General features: G+C 35.0%; 1 protein-coding gene across 2 annotated transcripts; it reads right to left on the minus strand.

Moving 5' to 3' along the window:
- Positions 1 to 358: 358 nt before the first annotated feature.
- Positions 359 to 18,018, minus strand: LOC148938663 (uncharacterized). 2 transcript variants are annotated; one of them, XM_089107623.1, is made up of 3 exons: positions 17,928 to 18,018; positions 2,128 to 2,271; positions 359 to 599 (listed from the first exon to the last, which is right to left on the minus strand). In XM_089107623.1, the coding sequence occupies exons 1-3, from the start codon at positions 17,989 to 17,991 to the stop codon at positions 460 to 462; spliced, it is 348 nt and encodes a 115-aa protein (XP_088963749.1). In that variant the 5' UTR covers positions 17,992 to 18,018; the 3' UTR covers positions 359 to 459. The 2 variants fall into 2 exon arrangements, with proteins under 2 accessions (XP_088963749.1, XP_088963750.1); XM_089107624.1 differs by having other exon boundaries at positions 2,128 to 2,235; positions 17,928 to 18,010.
- Between the last annotated feature and the right edge of the window lie 64 nt (positions 18,019 to 18,082).

The following is an 18,082-nucleotide window of genomic DNA, read 5'->3' on the forward strand; positions in this document are numbered from 1 at the left end:
TTGCCCCCCCCCCTCCTCTGAATTTTTTTTCTTATTCGTAAAAACGTAATAAAATTAATAGAAACATATTTTTGATGTGCTTTTTAAAGTTTTTTTTTTGTAATCACAATGTCCCCGCTCCCCCGTGCGATGCCCCCTCCAGGCTAAAAAACTTGAATGGGATCCTGTCTCATATAAATGAACTAAAAGGTCAATTTTCGGTAGTCTTTCATCCGTAAAGGGTGATCTAGCCATCTTAACCGTTCTTTCATCATAGTCCCTGAAACTAGTCCCAGTCCTTGATAGTCCCATCATAGTCCATTACCTGCGTTCTGAACTACCGTAGCCAATTTACAAATTGGTTGGGACGAAACTAACGCACTAGAGAGACGATTTTATTGAATTTAGTATAAAATCATAGAAAAGCAGACTTATTTGTCTGCATATCTAATAGAATAATTAAATACAACTGGAACACAGTTATTTAGATACATCATAGGCTGGGACAAATTTGATTTGTTTTTCTTCAATATCTTCAACACGTGGTAAATTTTGAGTGTCAAATTGGGCCTGATACACATTTCTTGGGTATTCGCTGATTTCAGCTATATTTTCAATTCCTGAAAATAATTATTATAAGTCTTTATGTGACTTGGGAGAGGGTAGGAGGTTTCTTAGGCCCCAGTCTCTTTCATTTGTTCCTGAAAAATGTACAATTGTAAGCCCAGCTTTTTATCGGGAAGTTAGCCTCTGGGGATCAATATTAGAAACTAGACATTAGATTCAGGCCATTCCCGATAACCCCCCCCTCACCCTGGGTAATCAACACGGGTATCCTAAGTAAATAAGAAATCGCTGAGTGCCCTCGAGTTTTCAAATTATCTGCTATATCTCAGGAATCGTTTGGGATCAAGTAGAAACTTTGAGGCAATGTGGTAGAAGGTGGGGCTAAATAAGTCAAATATTGATTTGGGCACGGAGAGAAGTTGACCTACATATAGGGGAGAGAAAGATAATTATCAATAAAAACTAAAGAACTAATTGGGTAAAGAGAAATTTTACAAAAATCAAAAAACACCTTAAAATAAAAAGATGTCAGAAATACTTTACCTTTTACTGGCCTCCCCCCCCCCCCCAAAAAAAAAAAAAACAACAAACTAATATTTGTAATAATCAAATAGACGTCAGTTTTAGTGCAAAACACTGGATTAGTAAATTTAATGAAGATAGGGTCTTTGCTGGTGAATATTTCGCCTCTAATAATGGTTGGCGCCCCCTATATTTGGACTGCCTCTAGATTCTCATGTTTATACATATGGCTTGCAAGTTCTGCTTAGTAATCATTGAAAAACCACCGGGTTTTTCACTGTTCACAATTATTTGTCCCAGTCAAGTTCTAACAAAAAAGCAAAAATAAGAAAAACAGCTTAAAAAGAGTCAATTTTTATGGTTGTTTAATTTTAAGTAGTATAAAAAATAATAATTATATAACTGTTAAATTTTAATTGAGTATTTTGATTATTCTTTAAACACTAAAATAATCCATGCCCCAATAGTCCCCCAACAGGTAATGCATCATGGGCGAAATAACTGTTTGATTTTTGCAAGGTAAATTTTATTTATCTGAGAAAAAAATCTATTTTATGAATAAAGAACGTATATAGTGGTAATAAATGGCGAATAAAAATGCACTAACACATAATTACCGAAAACTATTGCTAACAATTATTCATAGATTCAGTAATATTTTTGAATTCATCTAGCATTAAATGAAGTCCAAATATTATGCGGAATAATTTAAATAATTAAATAATAAGAATTGAACAATTGAATAACATTATTACTATACTAATTAAACAATGAATGAAATTATACTAAATTAATGATTTAATGATTTATTATTTAATTAATTTAAATAATAATTAAGTCAAATAAGTATAAAACTAATTTATATTTGACTGGTGTCACTTTCAAACATTTTGTGTGAGATATCCCTCTCTTGTTTTTACATAGATAAATACGAAAGAATGAAAAAAAATAAATATGAACAATAAATAAATAGGAAGGATATAAAGAGAATAATATATTAACATATATTTCATCTGGACGTTTATTCTATAATGTATTGTTAAATATGTTTTACTTTACCTCCATTAGTTTCTTCCTTGATGTCTCCCACACGTGAAGAATTTTCAGAAGCAGATGATGTCAGTAGTAATGGTTCAATCGAAGGTAGCAAAGTGTCCCCCCATATAGCTATAACGATTACAAGCGGACAGTACTCCCATATAGCTATAATGATAAGTAGCGGACAGTGCTCCCGCCATACAAGCAGACAGTGTAATGACCGGAATTCAACCACCGTGAAAATTCGTGTTGTTTCTGTTCAAAGTGCGTGATGTTTCCTTTGTTTGAAATTGTGAAATTCTTTTCGTAATTTAATTTGTTAGGCGTGGTTGACTTATGTTTAACCTTGAATACGGATATAAAAACTACGACAATGAATTATATTAATTTACATAAATTAATTTATTATTAATTAATTTACATAATTAAATTAATTTACATAATTACACTAATTTTTTTTACATGTATTTTTAATTAATTTACGATTTTTTACATTCTAAGTATCTTCCCAGTGATTTTTATGAAATTTGTGTTTGATGTAGGAATCGAACGTGAGACCCGTGATTTCCTAACGTAAAAGAACGACACATTAATTGACCGAACCAACAAGCCATTGAACACATTATTATTTTAGAAATAAATCCAATGAATTGTTTCTGGGACATTGCCCAACTGATGTTAAGCGTCACAATATCGTAGCAGGTTCATTCCATTGAACTGGAACAAGTTCAAGCACATTCGATTTATCAATTAGATCTTAGATAGGTGTTAAAAGTGACCTGTTTCGGGGCATTTTTATGGCATCATCATGAGAATATGCATATCACGATGATTTGAGATGCATACTAGACAAACAATTTCTTCTGATACTTGGGCACCAAGTCCTACCCCTATCACTCAACGCTATCCCTCCCCCCTCCCTCCAACCCCCTCCTCCCTCCCCCCCAAACTTTTTTTTAGTTTTTTTTACTTTTTTTGCATCTCTTAGAATATCATGAAACACACTTAAAACACAAAAAATTCATATTTAATATTTTCCAACTTCAAAATGGGAATGATATAGATATGTGTGTCGCAACTTTTACTATTAGAAAAATAATGTTTGTAGTGACCATTTTTTTTAACTTTTTTTTAACTTTTTTTCAACTTTTTTTTTACATCTCTTAGAATGTCATGAAACACACTTAAAACATAAGAAAATCACATTTAATATTTTCCAATTTCTAAATGGACACACACACAAAAACTTGCACGCACACACAAAAACTTACACACACACACAAAAACTTACAATAAATCAAAAATTTACACACACACAAAAACTTACACACACACACAAACTTACACACACACACAAACTTACACAAACACAAAAACTTACACACACACACACAAAAAAACTTACACACACACAAAAAACTTACACACACACAAATCGCCATCGCCATCTATAAATCGCCATCTATAGTATATTCAATGCTATTGTGTCTGAGTTTGCATCTTTGCTGGTAACTTGGAAAAAGTTTTTGAATTATTTTGAGGTCTTTTCCTGTTGTTGTTTACCCTCTAAAGATAGATTTTTTTTGTCAAGTAATGTTTATATGACCTTCTCCCATTCTGAGAAAAAGCCGTTTTCCCTGGGTGTTTTCAGCAATGCCATCTTTTTTCTCGTGTATATTGGCACGTCGGCTATAGTTTCAATTACCTATAGTGCTATTTTTGATTCATCATCGTTAAAAAACGTACTGGGAACTAGCAGAAGAGGGGAAGGAACCTCCCGCAAGCGACGTATTGTACCCGCCGGTATTAAGTTAACCGTAAATTGTGGGGGACAGTTGAGGGGGTCCTTACATTTCCCTTGTTCCTAGGTTCCTTCATTCTGCTTGTACTCATTCAGCGCTCGTTGATTGCGTAATAATCATTCCGTAGCAAAATTGCAAGCGTGAAGCTTGTGTTCAATGATGTACTGAACTTTGTTGAGCGGGCAATGAAGGCTGGAAACCCGATAGACAGTATTGTCAAAAGTGCGGTTTCACATTTTTCCGATGCGGATATATTGGAAGCGAAAAAGGTGATTTGGGATGAAGCCGAATATGCGACGAGAGTGACTGCAAGAGACAAAAGTTCGGATAATGTCATTGACATCATGAAAGTTTTTAAGCTGTGTGACGAAAAAAACATTTCGCTCCCGCGGTTCGCATTATACCAACCTGATGACGTACCGATTATTCCAGGCGAAATAAGTGCAACTTTGACGAGAAAAGTGGGAGAGCTATGCCGAAAGTTCGACAGTTTTGTCGAGTCTGAGTACCAGCTGCGCAATTCCTATCAGTCACGCGAGAATAACGGAAAGCATTAACAGACTTACGCCATAGTTCTCACGAATCCGCCCCAAGGACTGACTGATCCCGAATCACGGAAAGACTATTTAAATGGACTTGGCGGACACACACGCTGTGACATTGCTGAATTGTGGCCTCTTAAATGTGGTTGGAGAGTTCTCGTTAAAGACAACGCGACCGCAGATTCCATTGCACAGGCTATTACCAGTACCGATAAGTCCGTAGTCACGAGAGTAATAATTCCCTCCTTCTTTGGGATAATTCGCCACGTCCCTGCTAGTGTTACAGAAGAGGACTTACACAGTTTAGTGTCGAAATGTGTCAAAGCTTCTGGAATAGGCAAAACCAGGTCATTCAAACTGAAATTTGATTCGTTGGAAGACCTACAGAGTGCAATCAAGTCTCCCCCCGTGATTGGGTATGAGCGGCTGCCGATTCACGAATACAAATTTATGCCAATCCAGTGCTACAAGTGTCAATGCTTCGGCCAGGCAGCAAAGGCATTTCCAAATCCGCCAAAGTGCACCCGTTGCACTGGGAAACACTCCAGCTCAAAGGACAATCCCTGCCAGAACCCCCTCAAATGTGCTCTATGTGGTTCGGCAAACCATCCCTGTTACAGTTTTAAATGCCCTGAAGCACAAAAAGCGGTAAAACAATGAATAATCTTGAAATCAAAGTTGTATCATGGAACATGAATGGTGGAGTTCTGGCTAAACTACCTCTGGTTGAGCAATTAGTACAAGAATATGACGTAGTCTGTCTACAAGAGCACTTCCTTACAACAGAAGGACTTCAACTTCTTGAGGTCAATGACAGTTCCAGCGTATTCAGTGTTCCTGCAAAGGGTTCTGGCAGAGGTAGACCCTCTGGTGGTATTTCGATACTGGTACGCAGAAGTCTTTATCCTTCCTTGTACAAGCAGTCTGAATTCTTCGTCGGTGTCCGAATTGCTGATACAGCCCTATTCTGTGTCTATATACCCACGGATTATTGTGACGATGAATCTGATGCAAGATTCAATTTTTCTTGTGGACAGATTTGTGGAGCAGTTGACGGATGTGCTACGCAAAAACTGTCATGCATTGTAACCTGTGCGACAACAGCCCGAGAACTCAGGTTCAGATAGCTGCCTGTGAAAGTCTCCGTGAACTTGAAAATGACCTGGACTACACGTATGTACACAACTCCGGCTCTGTATCCTCCCTTGACTCAATGCTGTGCTCTGCAGATGTAAAGACAAACGGAAATTTGTAGGGTAAAATTAAGCATCTGTGCTTCCGACCACCTACCCATCTCGAATGTGTTCTGTGTCACTAATAAACCTACTCAGCCCGATGAATGTTACCGTGAATGGGTGGTAAAATCTGAGTGGGGAAAAGCCGACTCTGCGCTTTTCAAGTCCGTGTATGATAATATACTTGAAAAGATAAAGGTCCCATTTCAACTACTTCAACAAGGTTCGCCTGATCCCAATAATGAGAAGCAGATACTCCTGAACAATTACTGTGCGGAAATTACACATGCCCTACGCTGTGCAGAAAAGGCTGCAGTTCCGACACGAAAAGTTCGAATAGGAAGTGAAAATCCACAGTGGTCTCAGAATGTACAGTTGTCCGAGTCTTGTAGTCGATCTAAATTCTGGAATACACTATGGAACGAGTGCGGGCGCCCTCGTCAAGGTGTCTTGAATGATATCAGGCTATATACTAAGTGAAAGGTCGCCAAGACCCTTGCTAAACACCGAACCGACTTAATGGACCAAAATTGCAAAGTGCTTGAAGGTGACCCAAATGCAGTCTGGAAGTATATTAAAAAGAAAAGGAGTCCAAAATCTCGCAAAGAAGAAATTTTTGCCAAGTGGAAGTGATTGGAATAAATATTTCACCACCGAAATCTCACCGCCGAACAAGGCTCTCGAGGAAGAGTTCGAAAAAGAGCTCGACTCCCTCCTAGCGTCAAATGAACGAAGTGTCGGGTTCGTTGTTACTGTCTCTAGTATCCGTCATATGCTATCTAAACTGAAAAAGAAGTATTCTCAAGGTGATGATGATATTTGTGGAATGCATCTGGCTATTGGGGGTGACAGTGTGTTAAATCACCTTGCTCTTGTGTACCAGATGATCTTTAACTGTGGTCTTGCCTCCGATGATTTCTGTATTGGAGTTGTTACATCTGTTCCTAAAAGAGGGAATGATCCCAGGGGCTGTTCGTCATACCGCCCGATAACTCTTGTGTTCATATTTTGGTAACTCGTGGAAATACTTGTTTTTGGTGATCTAAGTGAAGCTTGTTATACTCCCGATTCGCAATTCGGGTTTAAGAGTGGTACTAATCTTGAGCATGTTCATTCGTTGGTAGCTAATCTTTTGCTCAGTTCTCACGATAATAATAATACACTTGTTCTAGCAAGCCACAATGTGCGTAGAGCATTCGACTCCGGTATCCACGCACATATACTTAGACGCTGACCGTTAACTTAGTTTACTTAGATGTAAACGCGGAGCTGACCGTTCGGTTGTCGTTGCATGGAGGAGCATGTATAGGCGACTGAGAGTGAAGATTAAAGTCCCCACTCATCGCGGTATGGTGGTATCCACCGTAGTTATACCTGTCCGTAAAGGTATCCGGCAAGGCTCCATTACTTCCTCTCCCCTATACAACAACAGTATTATTGTCCCTCAAGAATCTGCCAAAACGTGCTGCATATATCTAGGTATAGACGTGTTGCTCATCAATTACGCTGATGATATGCTTAACGCAAGTAGGTCTGTTTCAAGGGTTGAGGATAACTACAATATATTGAGTGATGAATATGCTAAGATTGGGCTAGCTTTTAATGCTGCCAAAAGTGAAGTAGTTGTTTTTCGTCGCAATGCGAAAGATTCGACCCCGATTAGCGTGCTCCAAGGTGATACTGCGGTGAGCTCAAAGCCATCTCTCACTTACCTTGGACTGCCGATCGCTTCAGATCCGCGGTCAACTCGTGAAGCACTGGTTGAGCATTTTTCAGAAAAGGCACGCAAAGCATACGGACTACTTCTACCCTGCAAACGTATGTATAACCGCCGTATACTCGGAAGGCTTTATTCCGTGTTCGTTATCCCGCATTTTCTGTCACTCTCGCCGTTTTGGTCTCTTTTCACCGAAACACATAAGCGCTCAGTCCGTCGGGTTTACTATAAGTATGCCAAATATCTTTTATGTGTTCCGCCATGGGAGAGAAATTCAAGAGTTTCAAAAAATGACTGCGTTGTGGACCCGACTACTGCTGCTACTGAGCGAATTGTCCGATTTCGGCGTTCGCTCAATCCTAATCATGATATGTACCGAGCTATCGTAGGCTAGTTTGAATACAAGTTTAGTATGCTGTATATAGATTGTTATTGAAGTCTTGTTGTTTCTCTTATTGCATATTCTTTTTCTCTTTTTTTCTTTTTTTCAATACTCCGTTGTGTAACCTTGTGTCATTTATGATGGAAAATAAAAACCATTCATTCATTCAAAAACTTACACACACAAAATCTTACACACACAATCAAAGAAACTTACACACACACAAAAACTTACACACACACAAAAACTTACACACATACAAAAAAAAAAAAACAAACAAAAACTTAAAAACACAAAAAATTAAACAGAAAAAAAAAAATACACACAAAAAAAAATAAACCCACACAAAAACTTAAACAAAAAAAAAAAATTGCACTAACAGAGATAATAACAAACAAACGAAAAATTACAAACACACACAAAAACTAAAAAACACGCACAAAAAATTACACACACACACAAAAACTTACAAGACAACAAAAACTTCAAAAAACAAAAAAACTTACAAACAAACACCCACTTAAACACACACACACACAAAAACTTACACACACACACAAAAAATTACACACATATAAAAAATTACACACACACACACACAAAAACTTAAAAAAACACAAAAACTTACACATACACAAACTTACAAACACACACAAAAACTTACACACACACAAAAACTAAAACACACAAATAGAAACTTACACACACAAACAAAAACTTACACACACAAACAAAAACTTACACACACAAAAAAACTTACACACAAAAAAAAAATAAAACACACACAAAATTTATACACAAAAAAATATTAAACACACAAAAAAACTAACACACACACACACAAAAACTAACACAAAATCACAAAATAAAACAAAAAAACACTAACAAACAAAAAAAAAACTTAAAAACAAATAAAAATAAAAAACGCAAAAAACTTGCACAAACAAAAATAACAAACAAAAAAAATTAAAAACAAAAAAAAAAAAATATACAAACAAAAAACATACACACACAAAAAAACTTAAACACACAAAAAAAAATTAAACACACACACATAAAACTTACACACACACAAAAACTTACACACACAAAAACTTACATACACAAACACACAGAAACTAACACACACACACACACAAAAAAAATAAAACACACACACACACTTACACACACACACAAAAACTTACACACACATACACAAAAACTTACACACATACAAACACACAAAGTGTGTTTTCCAGGTGATGGGGTTTCCATGGATGGGGTGGGGTACACGCCTAGACCTGTAGAAAGTGACTTGGTGAAGGGGCACCTATTTTCTGGGACCCCCCCTCACAAAATAAGTGAGAGATATGCAAAAAGCTGGGTTAATCTAGGTTCACTTAGAGTGGCGCGCCACTCTAAGTCAAAATAGAACTCTTAATAGAACAAAGACAGGGTCTAGAGATCAAACAGACCTGAAGGAACAGCAAGCAATTGACAAAAAAAAACAGCAATGACCAGCATGATCTGGATTGGTACTTTCTACAATCACTGTTATCTCATCTGAATAAAGAACCAGATGACTCAAAATTAGAGTTGCAGATGGAAAAAAATACAGTTAAAAAAATACTTTAATCATTCAGTGTATTTTTAGTTTTATAGACGAACTTAATAAAGCTTTTTTTATCTCTTTAAGGTAAGTATTAAATTATATGAAAAAAATGTCTTTTAGGTCTTAAAAAATAAATATTCCAGCAATATGAATAATTAAGAATAATAGCACTAGTACCGGAGTAAAAACATAATATAAGAAAATACTTTTGACATTTGTGTTGCTTTGTTTTGAAATGTAGTATGGTAACTGGTTTTAGATTTCTTTGAAAAAAACCTAATAGCTATAATTAGATGTCTTAATTCTATGGGATATGGTGAAAAACAAGGTACAAAGAAGCTTTTTAACATAAAGTTATTAAAAATGTGTAAGAAGACATGCCTGCCATGAAACTGAAACAAAAGAAAAAAAACAGATTTATAGAAATTTGGAAACTGCAATGCTCAAATTGCAATCCACGGATCAGTTTTGTGGATCATGCTTCTTGTTATTCTTGTGATCATTTTGATAATTGTGGATACAAGTGCCTGTCTGATGAAGCGTGGCGGTAAGTGAAGCTTATGAAAAGATAGGGGAGCTTGAGAGCCCAAGAGATCACTATGTCCACCTAAAGAAAAAAAGGAGATCTACAAGTGGATCTGGTGCTAGTAAAAGCTTAAAGCCAGAAGACCAAAAGCTTGTACAAAGAATGAACTTACTTTCTGAACATATAATTGAAAGGAACCATAAGACAAAAGGGATGAGAATATATCAGAGGAAATTTATTCAGAGTGTGCAGGGGGTGTTTCTAGTGATAATCCCTTGAACTATAAAACAAGTATTTTCGCTCCTGATCAAGATGTTTCACATGTTGCAGTTAGTAGCCAACAATAAAACTATGCTGAAGTGAATGATGCTGATTTTATTACCCTTAGTGAAGAAACTCTCATTAACAGTCAAAGAGATATCCAAAGTTTCCAAGCTTCTAATAGGGGACAAATATATGCATCAACAAGCCAAAATCAAACTCTTAATAGAACAAAGACAGGGTCTAGAGATCAAACAGACCTGAAGGAACATCAAGCAATTGACAAAAAAAAACAGCAATGACCAGCATGATATGGAGTGGTACTTGCTACAATCACTGTTATCTCATCTGAATAAAGAACCGGATGACTCAAAATTAGAGATGCAGATGGAAAAAAAAGGAAGTTAAAAAAATACTTTAATCATTCAGTGTATTTTTAGTTTTATAGACGAACTTAATAAAGCTTTTTTCTCTCTTTAAGGTAAGCATTAAATTACATGAATTATATACTAGAGTAAAAACATAATATAAGAAAATACTTTTGACATTTCTGTTGCTTTGTTTTGAAATGTAGTACGGTAACTGGTTTTAGATTTCTTGGAAAAAAAACCTAATAGCTATAATTAGATGTCTCAATTCTATTGGATATGGTGAAAAACAAGGTAAAGAGACGCTTTTTAACATAAAGTTATTAAAAAAGTGTAAGAAGACTTGCCTGCAATGAAACTGAAAGGAAAGAAAAAAATAAACAGATTTAGAGAAATTTGGAAACTGCAATGCTCAAATTGCAATACATGGATCATTTTTGTGGATTGTGCTTCTTGTTGTTCTTGTGATCATTTTGATAATTGTGGATACAATTGCCTGTCTGATGATGCGTGGCGGTAAGATTTCTTCTCTTTTTTTCTTTTTTTTTGACCATACCGCACGTATGACAGATGGAAGAGATAAAGGTTCCTTCACGTAGAAAACGTAAGACTTTACGTTACATAGTTTTGTGAAAAACCTAATAGCTATAATTAGATGTCTTAATTCTATGGGATATGGTGAAAAACAAGGTAAAGAGACGCTTTTTAACATAAAGTTATTAAAAAGGTGTAAGAAGACATGCCTGCCATGAAACTGAAACGAAAGAGAAAAATAAACAGATTCAGAGAAATTTAGAAACTGCAATGCTCAAATTGCAATCCACGGATCAGTTTTGTGGATTGCGCTTCTTGTTGTTCTTGTGATCATTTAGAGAACAGATTTAGAGAAATTTGGAAACTGCAATGCTCAAATTGCAATCCACGGATCAGTTTTGTGGATCACACTTCTTGTTGTTCTTGTGATCATTTTGATAATTGTGGATACAAGTGCCTGTCTGATGAAGCGTGGCGGTGAGTGAAGCTTATGAAAAGATGGGGGAGCTTGAGAACCTAAGATATCACTATGTCCACCTAAAGAAAAAAAGGAGATCTACAAGTGGATCAGGTGCTAGTAAAAGCTTAAAGCCAGAAGACCAAAAGCTTGCACAAAGAATGAACTTACTTTTTGAACATATAATTGAAAGGAACCATGAGACAAAAGGGATGAGAATATTTCAGAGGAAATTTATTCAGAGTGTGCAGGGGGTGTTCCTATTGAGAATCCCTTGAAATATACAACAAGTATTTTTGCTCCTGATCAAGAGGTTTCACATGTTGCAGTTAGTAGCCAATAATATAACTATGCTGAAGTAAATGATGCTGGTTTTATTACCCTTAGTGAAGAAACTCTCATTTAACAGTCAAACAGATATCCAAAGTTCCAAAGCTTCTAGTAGGCAACAAATATATGCATCAACAAGCCAAAATCAAACTCTTTGTAGAACAAAGACAGGGTCTAGAGATCAAACAGACCTGAAGGAACAGCAAGCAATTGACAAAAAAAACAGCAATGACCAGCATGATATGGAGTGGTCTACAATCACTGTTATCTCATCTGAATAAAGAACCGGATGACTCAAAATTAGAGTTGCAGATGGAAAAAAATACAGTTAAAAAAAAATACTTTATTCATTCAGTGTATTTTTAGTTTTATAGACGAACTTAATAAAGCTTTTTTTCTCTCTTTAAGGTAAGCATTAAATTATATGAAAAAAATGTCTAGTAGGTCTTAAAAAAATAAATATTCCAGCAATATGAATAATTAACAATAATAACACTAGTACCAGATTAAAAACATAATATAAGAAAATACTTTTGACATTTCTGTTGCTTTGTTTTGAAATGTAGTACAGTAACTGGTTTTAGATTTCTTGGAAAAAAACCCTAATAGCTATAATTAGAAGTCTTAATTCTATGGGATATGGTGAAAAACAAGGTAAAGAGACGCTTTTTAACATAAAGTTATTAAAAATGTGTAAGAAGACATGCCTGCCATGAAACTGAAATGAAAGAGAAAAATAAACAGATTCAGAGAAATTTAGAAACTGCAATGCTCAAATTGCAATCCACGGATCAGTTTTGTGGATTGTGCTTCTTGTTGTTCTTGTGATCATTTTGATAATTGTGGATACAATTGCCTGCCTGATGAAGCATGGCGGTAAGATTTCTTCTCTTTTTTCTTTTTGTGCTTCAATCCCACTTTATAAGGCTATAATGAGAGAAACGCTGAGATGGCTAGGACACGTACTGTGGATGAAGGATGACAGATTGCCAAAAATCATCCTCATTGGCCAACCACCTAGAGCCATACAAAAAGCAGCTTGCTTCCAATTTCGTAATTTATTTCAATTTCCATGTACTATAGGAAGAAGATAGGAATATAGGAAGAAGATAATAAAAATATTTTAAGGGCAAGAAATTTAGATACACATTCATAAAATAACCACATAGCCAGGCATTTTGTCTTATTGTTCTTTAAGAAGTGGTAAGAGATTGTTTATTACAAGCCATATTGCCATATTGTGTAACTTAAGGTCACGATGGAAGGGGTGCCCTAAGGGGGAAGGGCAGCCTGAGATATCAGATGAACCTAAAAGGTGTAAGAAAATTGAATTGTTCTATCAATTGTATTGTACTATTGAATTGTACTATGCTCCCTGGTATATTTTAGAATGTTCAATCTTTATATTTTTAATAAATTGAATTTTTTGAAGATTTTTTTTTATTCTTTTTTATTAAGAAGAGAGTAGGTGACATTAGGTAAATTATGAGATATTTTTAAAGAAAATTTGAAGGTCACCAAGAGGAGAGAAGGTGGGATTTATATATATAAAATAAAAAAAAAAAAAAAAAAAAAAAAAAAAACAAGCCATGCTGTCTAGCTTAGAATCTAGCTTTTTTTACGTGGCATAATCATGGAGTAGAGAGATCATGAGACCCTCTCTCCCCTCAGAAAAAAATTTACACTAATTTTTAACATTGATTGTTGTTTTCAAAAATAATGCACTTTCTGGGATCAAAGTGAGCACTTCAAGTAAAGTGAAGTAGAAGTGCAGTGAACACACCAAGTTTGCATGTGCAAAATCTAAAGGGGACAACAAATACATTACAAGTTTCTTTACAGATAATTTTACCACAAATATCTACATTAACCACAAACATATTAAATGCATACAAAATCAAGGATGAATGAAACAGAGTTTTTAGTGTCATTTTACCATTGGGAAAGATAAGGACAGGGATTGTGCGGGGAGCGCAAACTTGCTTTAGCGACCAAATGTGGAAAATTTACTATTCATGATTATAATCTAAAAGTTATAAACGTTTTTTTTTTTTTTGCAGTTGCTTATTATTGTAATAATTTAAAACCATAGAAGCTTATAATTTTTAAAGGTATGCTTACAAAATGGAGTCTGCTAAAATTTACTCTTTCTGTCTTGTGTATTCCAAATTTGTACCACCAAACAGAAAAAACAGAGACTGTGTTCAACAATTCCATGCTAATAAGTGTGCTCTGAATCCATTACTTTATTTTTGCGATGTGTTTTTCTTGCCTATTTTTACCCACTATTGTCATCTAAGATATTAAGCCCGTAAAATGAATGCACAACAAAGTTTTTGAGTAACAACATTTTTTACAATTAAAACTTTCTGCTATGTTAAACTCGATATCATATGAAATTTTGAAGGTGCCCCAACAACCCCATAACAAAATGTGTTATGTTAAATATTTTTTTTCTTTGCTACTTATTTTAAGCTAATGATGCAGTCCTGCACTAGCAAGCTGGTGGAGAGGAAATAGGTGAAGTCTGGCCCATACCCATCTGCCTTTGGGAAGATGCGCACAAAATACACATGAATTTGTGTTCAACAATTGTATTTATTGTTGTATTATGTATACATAAATACATGTGCAACACAAATTGTATTTGTGTTGTGTTTTGAAACACAAATACACACATAAAGCAGGCAAACATTATGAAACTTTTTTGAAATTGTTGGAGAAATTGAGATTTGACAGAGGGAGAAGTAGGGTCCCAAAGACTCACTTCTTTGCACCTGCCTGGGCATATCAATGTTCTAATATTGAATAAATAGCATATGATCAAAAAAAAAATCTGTACACAATGCTTAGCAAGGATCAAAAAAGGTTAGGAATCACTGGTCTGGGCTAGATAATACTAAAAAAATACATGAATCTCTTTGCTCTCAATTATTCCCAACTTCCAAAGTAACAACTGATGTCAGCTGCTAGTTTGTTTTGTCTGGAATACAGACATAAGTATTAATATTTAAAATTATAATGGTGTAACATATAAAAACACCTAAAAACACAAACGATACCAAATTGAGATATTTAAAATATATATTAAATAATTAATCACTAGACACAAACACGGCCGTTGAAGGTAGCATCAACATCTCTCCAAAGGTTGAAAAATTATAAAAAAAAAGAGGAAATAACTCCTGAAAACAAGGAAAAGTTGTGGCTCCTTCTAATGAAGATCATGGGTTCTTTATTATTGTAGCCTAAAAAAAAATTGACCAGATGTCTTCAAACAAACAATACCAAAATATAGTTGAGTAGACAATATTAGACAAAAGTTGAGAACAAATATGTGTCGATATAGGCTTTTCAAGCCAAGTTCTTGCTATTCCAATTTTCCACTTCTGCAACACAGGAGTTAAAATAAAGGAAGAACACACATCATTCATTATCCTTAGCTTATTAATGACAGGTGCAGCCATAGTTTGACTAAAAAAAATAGTATAAACCAGAAAAAAGGATAGCCCTTTAGGCAGTGGTGTCTGGGCTGTCTGGGGAGTTTTGGCTTGTCTTCTTTAACACTTCAATAGGCTAAAATAATCAGGCAAAGCCGTAATTGTAGGAATAGTTGGAGGTAAAGATAAAGTTCTAAGTTCTTAAATTAAGATGGGGGGTGGTGTTTGCACACCACTAGATTTTAAAAATGCCTTATTGGTAGTTTCATATGTCTTAGCGCTTTAGAAATACTTAAAATAGCTTCTAAAGTAGAATTTTGGAAAATTTTGAGTTTGGGGGAAGGGAGATTTCAAGAACATCTTCCCATAACATAATTTGTCCTTTAAAGTTGATTCTGATGTTTGTAGCACTTGATGTCTTAGTGCTTTAAAAATATTTAAAAAAGCTTCTAAAGTAAAATTTTTAGTTTTAGGGGGAAGGGGGATTTCAAAAGAATCGTCCCATAACATGATTTGTCCTCTGAAGTCAATTCTGATATTTGTAGCACTATATCTATTAGTGCTTTATAACTATTTAAAAAGCTTCTTAAGTAGAATTTTAGAAATTTTTAAGTTTTGGGGAGGGGGGATTTCAAAAACATCTTCCCATGACATAACTTGTCTTCTAAAGTCAATTCTGATGTTTGTAGCACTCTATTTGTTAGTGCTTCAGAAATATTTAAAAAGCTTCATGAGCACATGGACCTATAAAAAAAAAACATCTTCTCATAACATAATTTGTCCTCTAAAAACAATTTGGATTTTTTTACAGGTCTATCTCTTGTCAAATCCTTTCCCTAATTTATAAAGTTTAAATGGCTTATCAACACAGAATTGTCTTGTACCTCATGGCACCTGCATGCTACTGTTAAAGGGGTTATGATAAGCAAAGTTGTGACATCACAAACAGGTTTCATAAACAATGTCAGCTAGATAGTAAATAAGTTAAAGGGATGGACTGTTAAATGAAAATAGGATTTTGGAATATATATTTTAATGAACAAGGTTAAAAGCTCAAGCTGTGTAAGGTAAGCAGTGATTTATAATTATGATAGTAACATAGGATGAAATGTGATCTAAAACAACTAGGAATGTGCAGTAATTTACCAGTATATAGAGGGGGAGGAGTGGAGGTAGGCACTTCAAAGTACCTTCCTGGGACATAGCTTGGTAAATATCTACCAAATCATAGGCCTATTACTGACTTACTCATAAAGAGAATATACCACTCAATGCATTTTTTATGCTGATTAAAAATATAATAATCATTTCTATTGGAAATGAATTTCAGCCCCCCCCCCTCCTATATATGCCAATTCAGGGTATATATTTCTACATTAGGGGGAGTGGGTAAAGTTTAAACTTACCTCCCATTTACATCAGAAACAAAATTTGCCCCCACCCCCCCAAATGTAGAAATATATACCCTGAATTGGCATATATAGGGGGGCTGAAATTCATTTCTGATAGAAATAAGTATTATATTTGTAATCAGCATAAAAAAAGCATTGAGTGGTATATTCAGTTTATATGTAAGTCAATAATATGATTTGGTAGATATTTACCCATACCTTAGCATGTAGATCCAACCCTGAAAGTTTCATTTTCCTAACCTAGGCCCTTTCCAAGATAGCCAAAAGTAACTAAAGTAGAATTTTACCAAAATGATTATTATATTCATAATCAGCATAAAAAAGGCATTGAATGGTGTATTCACTTTATTCCTAACTCAATAGGCCAGGGCTAATATGATTTGGTAAAAATTGACCTAATAGGCCTATGATTTGGTAAATATTTACCCAGGACCCTGTAGAGGAAGAAGGAGTGGTCAATATATACCAAATCATATTATTGAGTTAGGACTAGCCTAAAGTAAATACAACATTCGATGCCTTTTTCATGTTGATTACAAATATAATAAGCATTTCTAATGGAAATGAATTTCCGCCCCCCCCTATATAGGTCAATATATACCAAATAATATTATTGAGTTAGGAATAAAGTGAATAAACAATTAGATGCATTTTTTTATATTTATTACGAATATACTAAGCATTTATATCATAAATTAATTCACGCCCCCCCCCCTATATCTGCCCATTCTGGGGTTGTGTTGGTATAGCCAAGAGAGGGGGGGGGCTGAAAGTAAATTCCGATATAAATGCGTATTAGGATATATTAAAAAACAGAATAAAAAAAGACATCGAATGGTGTATTCACTTTATTACTAACTCAATAATATGATTTGGTAGATATTGACCCCTATATCTGCCACTTCAGGGGTCTGTTCAGTAGCGCCGATAGAGAGGGGGGGGCTGAAATCCAGTTACGATAGAATTGCTCATTATATTCGTAGGCCTAATAAGGATAAAAAAAGGCATTAAATGGTGGATTAACTTTATTTGAAACTCAATAATAGGATTTTGTATATATTGACCGAAGGAGTGGAGGTAAGTTCTTCAAAATGCCTTCCCCAGACATAATTTAACCTATAGGCTAGACCCATCCCTGAAAGTTTCATTTTCCTAACTTAATCCCATTCCAAGACATCCAAAAGTAGAATTTTACCCAATTTTATTACCCAAAAGCCTAACCTGTAGTTCGATGCTGAGCATAAGCAAAGGCAAGGATAAATCCTAGAAAAATTTTGAACTTCATGGGGGTGTTCCAGCTTCGACAAAAAGTTACTAAAAGTTACTGAAAAGTTACTAAAAGTAACTTTTCCCGTTCCAGCTGAACGACAAATAGC

Source organism: Artemia sp. Qi Xiang Cuo, unplaced genomic scaffold, assembly GCF_049724085.1.
Source record: "Artemia sp. Qi Xiang Cuo unplaced genomic scaffold, ASM4972408v1 HiC_scaffold_3027, whole genome shotgun sequence".
Classification (NCBI taxonomy): Eukaryota; Metazoa; Arthropoda; class Branchiopoda; order Anostraca; family Artemiidae; genus Artemia; species Artemia sp. Qi Xiang Cuo.